The sequence below is a fragment of the Anomaloglossus baeobatrachus genome, chromosome 3 (genome assembly GCF_048569485.1).
Source record: "Anomaloglossus baeobatrachus isolate aAnoBae1 chromosome 3, aAnoBae1.hap1, whole genome shotgun sequence".
NCBI lineage: Eukaryota > Metazoa > Chordata > Amphibia > Anura > Aromobatidae > Anomaloglossus > Anomaloglossus baeobatrachus.
Genome location: NC_134355.1, coordinates 113,552,263 through 113,564,840, shown reverse-complemented (window position 1 = coordinate 113,564,840; position 12,578 = coordinate 113,552,263). Strand labels below are relative to the sequence as shown.

Genomic DNA, 12,578 nt, shown 5'->3' with positions numbered 1-12,578 from the left:
ATAATAACAGCCCACAGCTGCTACTAAGCCCTTGATTAGTGAGGCCTCAATGAGACCCCCCCAGCACTAATCTGTAAGTGAAAGTAAACAAACACAAACACTGAAAAAATCCTTTATTTGGAATAAAATACAAAAAACACTCTCACCATTTATTAGCCCCCTAAACACCTCGGCAGGTCCGACATAATCCACATGACGATTCCAGTTCTGCTACATCTCAGTCACAGCGAGTGGCCATAGAGCATGACTGCCCGCTGTAAGTGCAGACAGAGAATGAATGAGCCACGATGAGTGATGACTGGTTGCAGGCAGACGCTGTCACACAGGCTGGAGGCAAGTCTGATTGCAACCAATCACAGACACCAGGACGGCCGGTGGGCGGGGAAAGCAGTGCATATGCGATGAGCAATGATGAGCGGCACAGGACGTGAAGGAGAGGCTGCAGGAGCAGTTTACAGCCGTGACGGAGCCTCAGTAAGCATGAAGCACTCACTTAATTTATATTTTCTTTATTTTTTTTAATTTCTCGAGTGCTGGATGCGGATCAAGCAGCTGGAATCCCGGGCACCTTTGAAACCACGTGGATCTGGACTTTTATAATCCGAGTCCGCTCATCCCTAGTTAGTAGTGATAGGACACACTGCACAAAGCCGACCTTGTTAACTGGTACAAACAAAATCAAACACTGCTAATTGCAGAGACACCATTCATTTCTGCAAAATCCGACCAGACACTTCCAGCTGATCAAAAAAGTGTTCTTTGGACAATGCCAAGATATTATGATTTATACTAGGAAAAAAATTTGCAAAAATAAAAGGGTTTCACATCTTACTGTATCTGGAATTTTTTTACCAAAATGCTGAAAAAACTCATAGCAGTGTTTTTGCTGCATTTTTCAGTTGCTCATTGCTTTCTATGGATGAGAATGCACTGCGTGACATTGAAAAAAAACAATTTTTAATTTACATAAACAAATACTGGGAAAAAAACACTACAAAAATACAATGTGCGAATATACAGTACCCTAATAGTTCCCCTTTGTGCTCCCAAACGGCAATAACACCTTCTGTATGCCTCCATATGGTATCTGTGTCCTGTTTGTGCCTCCAAATGGTAACAGTATCCCCTCTGTGCCGCCACATGGTAATAGTGCTATACATTGTGTGCAGAATTATTAGGCAAATGAGTTTTTTGATCACATAATATTTTTTATACATGTTGTCCTACTTCAAGCTGTATAGGCTTGAGAGCCAACTACCAATTAAGTAAATCAGGTGATGTGCATCTCTGTAATGAGGAGGGGTGTGGTGTAATGACATCAACACCCTATATAAGGGGTGCTTAATTATTAGGCAACTTTCTTTCCTTTGGCAAAATGGGTCAGAAGAGAGATTTGACTGGCTCTGAAAAGTCCAAAATTGTGAGATGTTTTGCAGAGGCATGCAGCAATCTTGAAATTGTCAAACTTTTGAAGCATGATCACCGAACAATCAAGCGTTTCATGGCAAATAGTCAACAGGGTCGCAAAAAGCGTGTTGGGCAAAAAAGGCGAAAAATAACTGCCCATGAATTGAGGAAAATCAAGCGTGAAGCTGCCAAGATGCCATTTGCCACCAGTTTGGCCATATTTCAGAGCTGCAACGTTACTGGAGTATCAAAAAGTCCAAGGTGTGCCATACTCAGGGACAAGACCAAGGTAAGGAAGACTGAAAAACGACCACCTTTGAACAAGAAGCATAAGATAAAACGTCAAGACTGGACCAAGAAATATCTTAAGACTGATTTGTCAAAGGTTTTATCGACTGATGAAATGAGAGTGACTCTTGATGGGCCACATGGATGATCCAGAGGCTGGATCAGTAAAGGGCAGGGAGCTTCACTCCGACTCAGATGGCAGCAAGGTGGAGGTGGGGTACTGGTATGGGCTGGTATCATCGAGTTGAGGATGGAGTGAAGCTCAACTCCCAGATCTACTGCCAGTTTATGGAAGACAACTTCTTTAAGCAGTGGTACAGGAAGAAGTCGGTATTGTTCAAGAAAAACACGATTTTCATACAGGACAATGCTCCATCACATGCATCCAACTACTAGCCAGTAAACGTCTACAGGAGGAAAAAATAATGACATGGCCTCCTTGTTCACCTGATCTGAACCCCATAGAGAACCTGTGGTCCCTCATAGAATATGAGATGTACAGGGAGGGAAAACAGTACACCTTTCGGAACAGTGTCTTGGAGGCTGTGGTGGCTGCTGCACGCAATGTTGATCGTAAAATGAAAAAGCAACTGACAGAATCTATGGATGGTAGGCTGCTGAGTGTCTATATTGGTCCCTAATTTTTTGGGGTTTTGTTTTTGCATGTCAGAAATGTTTATTTCTAAATTTTGTGCAGTTATATTGGTTTACCTGGTGAAAATAAACAAGTGAGATGGGAATATATTTGGTTTTTATTACGTTGCCTAATAATTCTGCACAGTAATAGTTATCCTCCTAAGATAGCCAAATCTAAAAAAAACCCCACTCCAACTTCCAAAAATATTAAGGTTTGATATTTATGAGTCTTTTGGGTTGATTGAGAACATAGTTGTTGATCGAATAATAAAAAAAAATCCGCTAAAATACAACTTGCCCAATAATTCTGCACACGGTGTATTTGTACCTCCGCACAATATGCATGCCCTTCATGGCCCCATACAGTAATGGCCCTTATTTATGAACTTACCACATTCCCTCCCATATCGAGCATTGTTCTCCTCGTTTCTCTCCTCCCATAAGTACGGCCCAATTCAGGCGGTGTGATGAAGTGACATACAAATGCTTCTCAATAAATTAGGATATCATCAAAAAGGTAATTTATTTCAGTAATTCAATACAAAAAGGGAAATACATATATTACATAGAGTCATTACACACAGAGGGATCTATTTCATGTGTTTATTTTTGTTAATGTTGATGATTATTGCTTAAAGCCAATGAAAACCCAAAAGTCATTATCTCAGAAAATTAGAATAATTACCGCAATACACCTGCAAAGGCTTCCTAAGCGTTTACTACGGTCCCTTAGTCTGGTTCAGTAGGCTACACAATCATGGGGAAGACTGCTGACTTGACAGATGTCTAGAAGGCAGTCATGGACACACTCCACAAGGAGGGTAAGCCACAAAAGGTCATTAGTTATGAAGCTGGCTGTTCATAGAGTGCTGTATCCAAGCATATTAATGGAAAGTTGAGTGGAAGGAAAAAGTGTTATAGAAAAAGGTGCACAAGCAACCGGGATAACCGCAGCCTTGATAGGATTGTTAAGAAAAAGCCATTCAAAAATTTGGGGGAGATTCACAAGGAGTGGACTGCTGCTGGAGTCAGTGCTTCAAGAGCCAACACACACAGACGTATCCAGGACATGGGCTACAACTGTCACATTCCTTGTGTCAAGCCACTCATGACCAATAGACAACATCAGAAGTGTCTTACCTGGGCCAAGGAGAAAAAGAACTGGACTGGTGCTCAATGGTCCAAGGTGCGGTTTTCAGAAGAAAGTAAATTTTGCATTTCATTTGGAAATCGCGGTCCCAGAGTCTGGAGGAAGAGTGGAGAGGCCACAATCCAAGCTACTTGAGGTCTAGTGTGAAGTTTCCACAATCAGTGATGGTTTGGGGAACCATGGCATCTGCTGGTGTAGCACTTTCTTTTATCAAGATTAAAGTTAGCACAGCCATCTACCAGAAATATTAGAGCACTTCATGATTCCCTCTGCCGACAAGCTTTTTGGAGATGGAAACTTCATCCAGGACAGGAGACATTACAGGATGAGGCCAGATTGGGGACATTATTACAGGACAGGGGACATTAGAGAATGGGACCAGGATGGGGAAATTATTATGTGACGCCCTGGCAAAACCAGGTTTTCACAGAGACTGTACAAATCTCCCAGGTGCAGGCCTCCATCCTACTTGGCATACCAACACTACACCACACACAGGTAACATCAGCCACAAAAGACTAGTCACCCCCCGGGACAATAGGGACACACCAGTGGGTGGGACCAGGTGGATGGAAACACCCACCTAGGGGTCCTGAGGTGTCAGGGGAGGGAACAAGTTAGTTGAACAGTAGAGTGGAAAGGAGTTAAAGAGTGGAGTGGAGGAGTGTAAAGTGTCAGGGTAGTCAGGGGTAGGAGACCCTGGACAACCGGACTACCTGGGCTGACTAGGTGGTAGACAGCAGAGCAGGGCCACAGGCGACGGAGATACGGTCGTCGGAGACCTTAAGTGGACCGGGGCACGGTTGTAGCCTGCCGGTGCCGACAGTGGGGATCCGGTCCGGAGGCCGTGCACAGTCGGGGTACCTGGACCCCAGGGCAAGGACCGCTTCAAGCACCTTACCGATTAGCCAGCAGGGGACAAGATTCCAGATCTTGTCCCACGAGTAGCCCAGAGAGCGAAACGGAAGCCTAACGCGGGTGATAGGGCGTCCGCCAGAGCCCACAGAGATCCCACAGGTCAGTTTTCGCGGGCAAGAGCTCCTGACACACAGAATCACAGGGAGCGGACTTCTCCCAGTTTATGCGGATTAAGTCACCACACAAGAAACTACAAGTGCAGGAGGAAGGGCCCCTGCCCTGTCAGCCCGTATGCGGGACCAAGCACACCCCTCCAGAGGCTCCCGGCATCCGGCCTTGGTTTACAATACGGACTTTGTGTGTTTTATTACCACAGTGAGTACACCGGTACCATCCGGGTCCTTCCTAAAGACTGCTCCTTACACCCTCACTATTCTTTGGCCCCGGGACTACACCTCCCCTACCCGTGGAGGGGATACCATCCTGCTGCCCCGCTCCATCAGCCCCGGGCACCCCCATACCAAGACAGCGGCGGTGTCACCAACCATCACCACAATCCACGGGTGGCGTCACTGACAAACTATTCCCCTGTAAATACCCCCCTTTTTATTGTTGTGGGCGACGGGCTGCTGCGCGAGCCCCGGATCCGGCTGCCACTCAACCCCAGCCACGATCCCGGATTGGGTAGCCCTCCCTGACGTGGTCAGTCACCCCCCTGCCCGCCACAATTACAGGACAGGGGACATTATTACAGGGTGGAGGGGGGGGGTCCAGGACAGGAGACATTACAGGATGGGGCAAGGATGGGGGGCATTATTATAGGACAGGAGACATTATTACAGGTTGGGGGACATTATTATATGGTGGGGGCCCAGGATTGAAGACATTACAAGATAGGGTACATTATTATAGGACAGGAGACATTATTACAGGGTGGAGGGGGGGGGGGGTCCAGGACAGGAGACATTACAGGATGGGGCAAGGATGGGGGGCATTATTATAGGAGAGGAGACATTATTACAGGATGGGGGACATTATTAGAGGATGAAAGGCATTATTACAGGATGGGGGACATTATTATATGGTGGGGGCCCAGGACTGAAGACATTACAAGATAGGGTACATTATTATAGGACAAGGGCCATTATTACAGTATCATTGTCCCCCTGACCATCTGGTGAGGGCTCAGGTCGTTACTCCTCTTGCTGTTACCCCAATGTCTGGTGTCTGACAGGGTACCAAAACCTCTCTATCCAACAAGTACAGACGAGTCCTAACAATCCGCTGCGCTCTCCACGTTTCCATCCTGACACTCACCCCTCTGCAGCCCTCACACTCCAGCTATTACGATATATACGCCATGTGACAGCATGGTACATGCCACGTGACGCTTTTTGGCTTCCTCGGTTGCTATGGTTTCCTGCTGCCATGGCACGCCGCGTTGCATTCTGGGCTTGGGAACTATACTGAGGATCTAGAACACGGCTTCTGCGGTAGAACGGCGTCCGGTGTAACCGGGGCTGGAGATGATGGAGGACGGAGCGGGAGGCGACTATGATAAACAAGTGACGAAACTGCGGACGAGTCTGAGAGACTGGTGAGTGCGGGAGGAGGCGGGTACACAGGGGAGCGCGGCACAGGCCCAGTGCTCACATCCGCCGTGTACAGAGGCATTGTGTCCAGCACTGCTATCCGTACAGGCAGAGGAAGCGGTGCCTAGCAACCAATGGAGGCTGGTTGCCAGGGACAACATCCTCGTTATAGTCTGTGGTGGTTACTAATCTGATGCTGGAGCCCACCCATTACTGAGGAGCTGAGTGTCCTGGAGACCACTGTGAGCCAGGACATCTATAGACTCAGAGGACTGGAGATTGGCTCTATTTATACAACCCACATCCACATGAGTGACTGAATCTGTTCTGTGTGGGGGTGGGGGTGGGGGGCTCCTGGGTCCCTCCACCATATTTTTTTTTTGTTTTGCAAAATACTTGTGTGCTCTAAAGATAATAAAAAGCATATCTTCATCCAGCGCCCCTCCATAGCGATGCCTGGGACCCCGCTGGTTTTCTGGCTCAGTCAGGTCATGACTGCTGCAGCCAAACAGTGGCCACAGTGATTGTCTGCAGCGATCCTGCGCTTACAGTATGGGGGGATCACTGACTGAGCAGCGCTCCAGACACTTGTTGGTTTGGTGCATCCTTCCAGGCAATGTCACCTGCTCCATGACTCCTGCACACACCTAGAAGCAGCCGCCATGTGACAGCAGCGGTGGCCAGACATGCCGTACAGCGCTCACCTGTCTCCGGCAGGGACATGAAATGCATGTAGTGATGCTGAGCATGGCGGGCCACTACTCCAGAGGATCAGTTATACTCTCTATGATGAGAATAACCCTTTATAGGGAATCTGTCACCAGCTCTATGCTTTCCAATCTGAGGCCGGTGTAAAATTAGGACAGAGACCCACCTGATTTATCACTTTGTCACTTGCTGGCATTCTCATTGTTATTTTGATTAATATAAATTTTATCTGCTGCAGCTCTGCTAGTCTTCTCAATGCAGAGCTCTGTTCAAACCTTCTGACTGCCCGCTTACAGCCCACACTGAAAGCTGTCTACACAATCAGGGGTGGGGGAGCAAGGTCAGACAGAGGTCAAGAAGCAGGAGCTTATCACTGAGAAGACCAGCAGAGCCGCAGCAGAAAAGTGAATTTATCAAAACTACAGCAAAAACCCATTAAGAGACCAAGTGTTAATGCCCCATACACACCAGACTAATTTCAGCTGATATTGACAGTTTCAGCCCAGAGACTAACATGTATGGGGGCCTCCGGGCTGTGACCCAAAGAGATGATTTCAGGGGACAGAAGGATCCATCTTGTCAGCCTTCAATCTGCTTATCCTTTTGTTCTCTAACAGATAAGCTGCTGCCCCCAGGGTTGTATGGCAGCGGCTCTCTAATAGAGATCACAGGAATTCTCAACCAAATGAGTGATCTTATGTATTAGAGTCGGGAGAGAAAGCTGCTGGCCGTCAGCAATCTGAAGCGTATGGGATGCGGTCTTTGCCTCTACCTCATGCTGGGTAGCATAAACCTGGTGACCGATTCTCTTTAAAGTGGTTATCAGGTCTAAATCCACAGATCTGCCGTCACCCTATATGTCACCCTATGTGACTGCAAACCTGTCAATCCTCACATTGCGGACACTGTGCACTGCAAGATTCTCTAGTGTCAGAGCCGTGAATGGCGGTCACGTGGCTGCAAGAATATGATATATATACTCCCTGGCCAGAATCCGACTAGATGAGTGCGGCCTTGCTGAATTCATGTGTATTGAACAAGGCTGTGATGCTCTAGTCATATTCTGGTTTGGAGTGTATATATCGCATTCTCGCAGCCACGTCCCAGCTCTGACACTGGAGAATCCTCAGAGCACGCAGTGTCTACACTGTGAAGATTCAAAGATCTGCAGTCACAATGGGTGATTGTAGACTTGTGGATTTAGACCAGACAACACCTTTAAGGCCAGAGTCACACTTGCGATTGCTTCGCGTGTAACTCACGCGAGTCTCACATCGCATCACCCGGCATGGCCGCACACTCTCTGGACAGGAGCGTCTGAGCTGCATAGAGATACATGCACCCGACCCGCTCCTGTCAGGAGAGTGTACAGCCCTGCCAGGTGATGCGATGTGAGACTCGCGTGAGTTACACGCGAAGCACTTGCAAGTGGGACTCTGGCCTAATACTCGTATACAACCTATGTAATTATAGACTGGTATGTGACATCGATTGGGCATTATATCGCAGCCATTGTACCTAGTAGAGGTCATCTGTACTTTTCTTCAAACAAAACAGGCAATAACTTTTTTCATTTCCACACTGTAATATTCCCTATTTTTCTGAAAAAATAGAATGTAAACAAAAGGGATGAGGAAGGTTGATAAATATGGAGTTCAGCAAACACTATTCTGTTCAGTGCAAACTGGCCAGAAGATCAACGTGCTTTCATAAAGAGCGGAATCTGTTCTGTTGGTGCTGTAGAAATAGCATAGAACAAAGTAAGGCTATGTGCGCACGTTGCGTAAATTCATGCAGTTACGCTGCGCTTTGTAGCGCAGCGTAACTGCATGCGTCCTGCGTCCCCTGCACAGTCTATGGAGATTGTGCAGGGGCCGTGCGCACGTGGCGTTTTAGAGCGCAGCGCTTCGGCTACTGCCGAAGCACTGCGCAAAAAGAAGTGACGTATCACTTCTTCCGTGCGCTTTGCCGGCAGCTCCTGCTCTGTCTATGGCAGGAGCTGCAGGCAGAGCGCACGTTCTCGCCGGCACCATGCGCTTCAGAACGGAGCTTTTCAGCTGCGCTCTGAAGCGCACCTTTTACGGTGCTGGGCTAGTACGCAACGTGCGCACATAGCCTAAACCACATGGCTGATTACGTGATGTCAGGTGCCCACTCTGAGAACCGCTGCCAGTACTATGCCCAGGATATCTCTATGGGTGGTCTAAAGGCCCCGTCACACACTCAGATAAATCTTTGGCAGATCTCTGGTTGCAGTGAAATCATGGACATATTGTTCCATTTGTACACAGCCACAAACCTGGCACTGATTGTCCACAATTTCACTGCAACCACAGATCTGCCGCAGATTTATCTCTGTGTGTGACAGGGCCTTTAGGCTATGTGCGCACTAGAAATGAGAAGTTTCTCAAGAAAATTTCTTGAGAAACTTCTGGGAGTGAAAGATTTCCGGACCTCCGGAAAAAATCCGCACCAAATCCGCATGCGGACTTGCCGCGGATTTGCCGCGGATTAGCCGCGGAATTGCCGCGATTTTCCCGCGGGTGGTTCCCTGCGGATTTTTGCAGGCTGTACTGCCGAAATCCGCAGGGTACCTGCGGAAATAATGGACATATTCATTTTCTCAAGAAAGTTTCTCGAGAAATTCTTCTCAAGGAAATTTCTTGAGAAAAATCCGCACCAGTGCGCACAGCTATTTTTTTTTACCATAGGATTTGCTGGGAAATGTCTGCACAAAGATTGCAGACATTTCTCAAGAAATTTCCGCGGCAAATCCGCGGGTAAATCCGCGGGTAAAATGCACTAGTGCGCACATAGCCTTAGGCTACATGCGCACGCTGCATCTTTTTGTGTTCACAAACTGCAGCCAAAGCTGCACCTTGTCAGAGAGAGCCTTCGGAATTGTCACAAAAAATGCTAGGTGCATTATTGCTGCGTTTTTCACAACATGCGTTTTTGCTGCGTTTTTTTTTTTTTTTTACAAATGTTGACAAAAACGCAGGAAGAATGAACATGCTGCATTTTTTTGTCACAAACTTTTGACAAATAAAACGCTGACAAATAAACTGCAATGTGCGCATGACAAATCTGACTTCTCATAGACTTTGCTGGGAAGTCAAATGTCAGAAAGTTCTGACAACAAAACTGCAGCAAAAAATGCAGTGTGCGCATGTAGCCTTACACCTTAAACAACTGTCTAATGAACACATCACCAGTTGACTACATACCCTCTGTTCCCACCTGGAATTCGGGAATAGAGGCCGAGCCCGGGCATCTCTGGAGGTGAGAGGAAAGGAAGGATGCAATTCAATAGCCCTATGCCTTTTTCCCCTCATAATCTCCATACGCATTACATGGTCAGCCAGTACCAGTAACATAGTTAACTTTGGCAACAGACATTTGTGTAATTTGTACAGCCCCCTTTATGGAGTTTTCCACAATGTTTTTTTTTGTCTATCAAATTGGTGAGTGGAATACATTTATTTTGTCATTTTATTAGGTACTGTCAAGGTCTGAGGTTGTGGGTTATAAGGTTATAATAAGCATCTAGGCAGGTTAACAATGCAACAATGTTTATTTCTTCACCGTACACAGTCTTACAGCAACTACAGGTAGATGACCACAATAAGATGCCCCCTGTCCACAAGAACCCAAACTGGGATCAGTAGTACCACTGCCCTCGTACCCACTGCCTCCCAACTTTTGGTTGGCTCATAGCTTCTGTATCTCCTGCCTGTATGATCTGCAGTCTGCTCCTCCAGATGACGAATACCACAACCATAGCCCATGTATCCAGCTTCAGCCAGTAACATCAGTCCTTAGGATAATTCCTCCAATCCAATTTTTTTCGCATTTTATTTAAAATAAAGGATTTTTTCAGTGTTTTGTGTTTATTTATTTTTACTTACAGAATTAGTAATGGGGGGCCTCATAGACCTATACCCATTACTTAGCTAGGGCTTGGTGGCAGCTGTTAGCTGTCATTAACCCTTTATATTACCCCGATTGCCACCGCACAAGGGCAATCGCGATGAACGAGGTAAAGTGGCAGAATTGTCGCATTTAATGGATGTGACAATTCTGGGCGGATGCGGGCTGCTAATTTTAGAGTGGGGTGGGCCCAATAGCCATGGGTCTCCCCAGCCTGCGAATACCAGCCCCCAGCTGTTGGCTTTATCATGGCTGGGTATCAAAATGGGGGAAAAAGCACACTGGTTTTTTTAAATTATTTATTTAATATATAAAGTTAATAATTTAAAGAAAGCCGCAAAGAGTTCCTCTTATTTTGATCCACAGCCAAGATAAGCACACAGTTGGGGGCTGCAGCCTGTAGCAGTGTGATTTATCTGCGCTAGGTATCACAATATGGCCAGACCCTACGCCATTTTTTAAATGTATTTATTTATTCTTACACAACTATAGGGATTTGAAAAAATGTGTATAAACCACACACACGGGAGTACTATTTCCATAAAATATAACAATCTTTATTGAAATTTTAGAAAAAACATACACGTACTAAAATGTGATTGTTCATCAATAAACAAAATATATAGCGGTATAAGGAGGACGTCTACCAGCAATCACCCCCCACGTTAGTATATGTATGGGCCCTAATCAATAAATGCAGTATAAAATATATGCATAATCTATAGTAGCAGCAATAACAAAATATCTGCCTCAGTAACAAGGTGTCTTCCTTGATAGACCAAACTAGCACATCTGCTGCACATATAAAGAGAAAGTAAAGCTCAAAGCCTGTCCAAGGGGAATTGCCAAACTATATGTAGATAGCAAAGAAGTTCATAACAATATCAAGGCTTACCCATATTATGGACAGAAAGAGACAAAGGCCCAAACTGTGGGGGGAAGAAAAGCAGCTCCCAATCCTGAATGCGTATCGCTCTCGCTTCCTCAGCAGGCTGGAGGCAAGGGTGGAAGTGCGTTCATTCCCTGATCATGAGATTAAATACCCGTTGTCTATTAATCAGTCGGCCGGTGATGCACGTACGTCATATCGGCGCACGCGCAGTGAGCAGCCTCCGGTTGTTATGACAACACCACGCAGCTCTCCAGACTCAGTGCGCACGCCCAGGGAGAAATCTCCCGATGACGTCAATGCGCATGCGCAACGGGCATAAGGAGGCCGCGGAATGTGTACACTCGGGAAAGGCTGTCAGAGAGCGCGCGCACATACGGGCGCGCATCACCGTATAGCACAGAGAGGGTTCGTACTAATGTATCTAAATTTATCAAGTCCCTAATGGCCCAGTATACCCCGGAATAGATATATGTCCACATGAGGAATTAATTCGCATAAAGAAGAGTACATTGTTGTACCTAGAAAAGACTATCATAAGGTGCGCACACATACAGGTGCGCATCACCCTATAGCACAGAAAGGGTTTGTATAAACATATCCACATGTATCAAGTCCTTACTACCCTAATGTGCCCCAAAATAAATATATGTCCCCATAAAGAATCAATTCACATGAGAAAAAATATATTGTCTATAAATAAATTGGGTGACTTATGGCTCAATTCCCATTGGACATCAAATATGCCCCATTTAATAAGACATTGTATACATTCAATACATACGGACAAATGGTAATAACATCACATCATGCCCATGTGCATGAACATATGTACATATGTTCATGCAAACAAGGCTCATCAAGGGTTTACAATGTATAAAGAAAACTGTGATGTCATATAAGTCTTGAGTGACAGAAAATTAATGAATACATCACATGCGACACCCCTATATATATGGGAACCCGGGCGCTTGGACAAGGTCACACACAAAGAAAGAAATCATTATATAATGATTTCAATCAAAGCACATAAATAATACAATTTTTTTGATTATATTTCTATATGTATTTTTTTGTATATATATATATTAGTATCTTTTATTGTTATTATTCATAATTC

General features: G+C 45.8%; 1 protein-coding gene across 2 annotated transcripts in view; it reads left to right on the top strand.

Moving 5' to 3' along the window:
* Positions 1-5,797: 5,797 nt before the first annotated feature.
* The window catches only part of KIZ (kizuna centrosomal protein), a 272,861-nt gene continuing 266,080 nt past the window's right edge, over positions 5,798-12,578 (top strand). For both annotated transcript variants that reach the window (XM_075339381.1, XM_075339380.1), the window contains exon 1: positions 5,798-5,936. In XM_075339381.1, the coding sequence (XP_075195496.1) occupies positions 5,866-5,936 (71 nt within the window). In that variant the 5' untranslated portion in view covers positions 5,798-5,865. The remainder of the gene's footprint in view (positions 5,937-12,578) is intronic.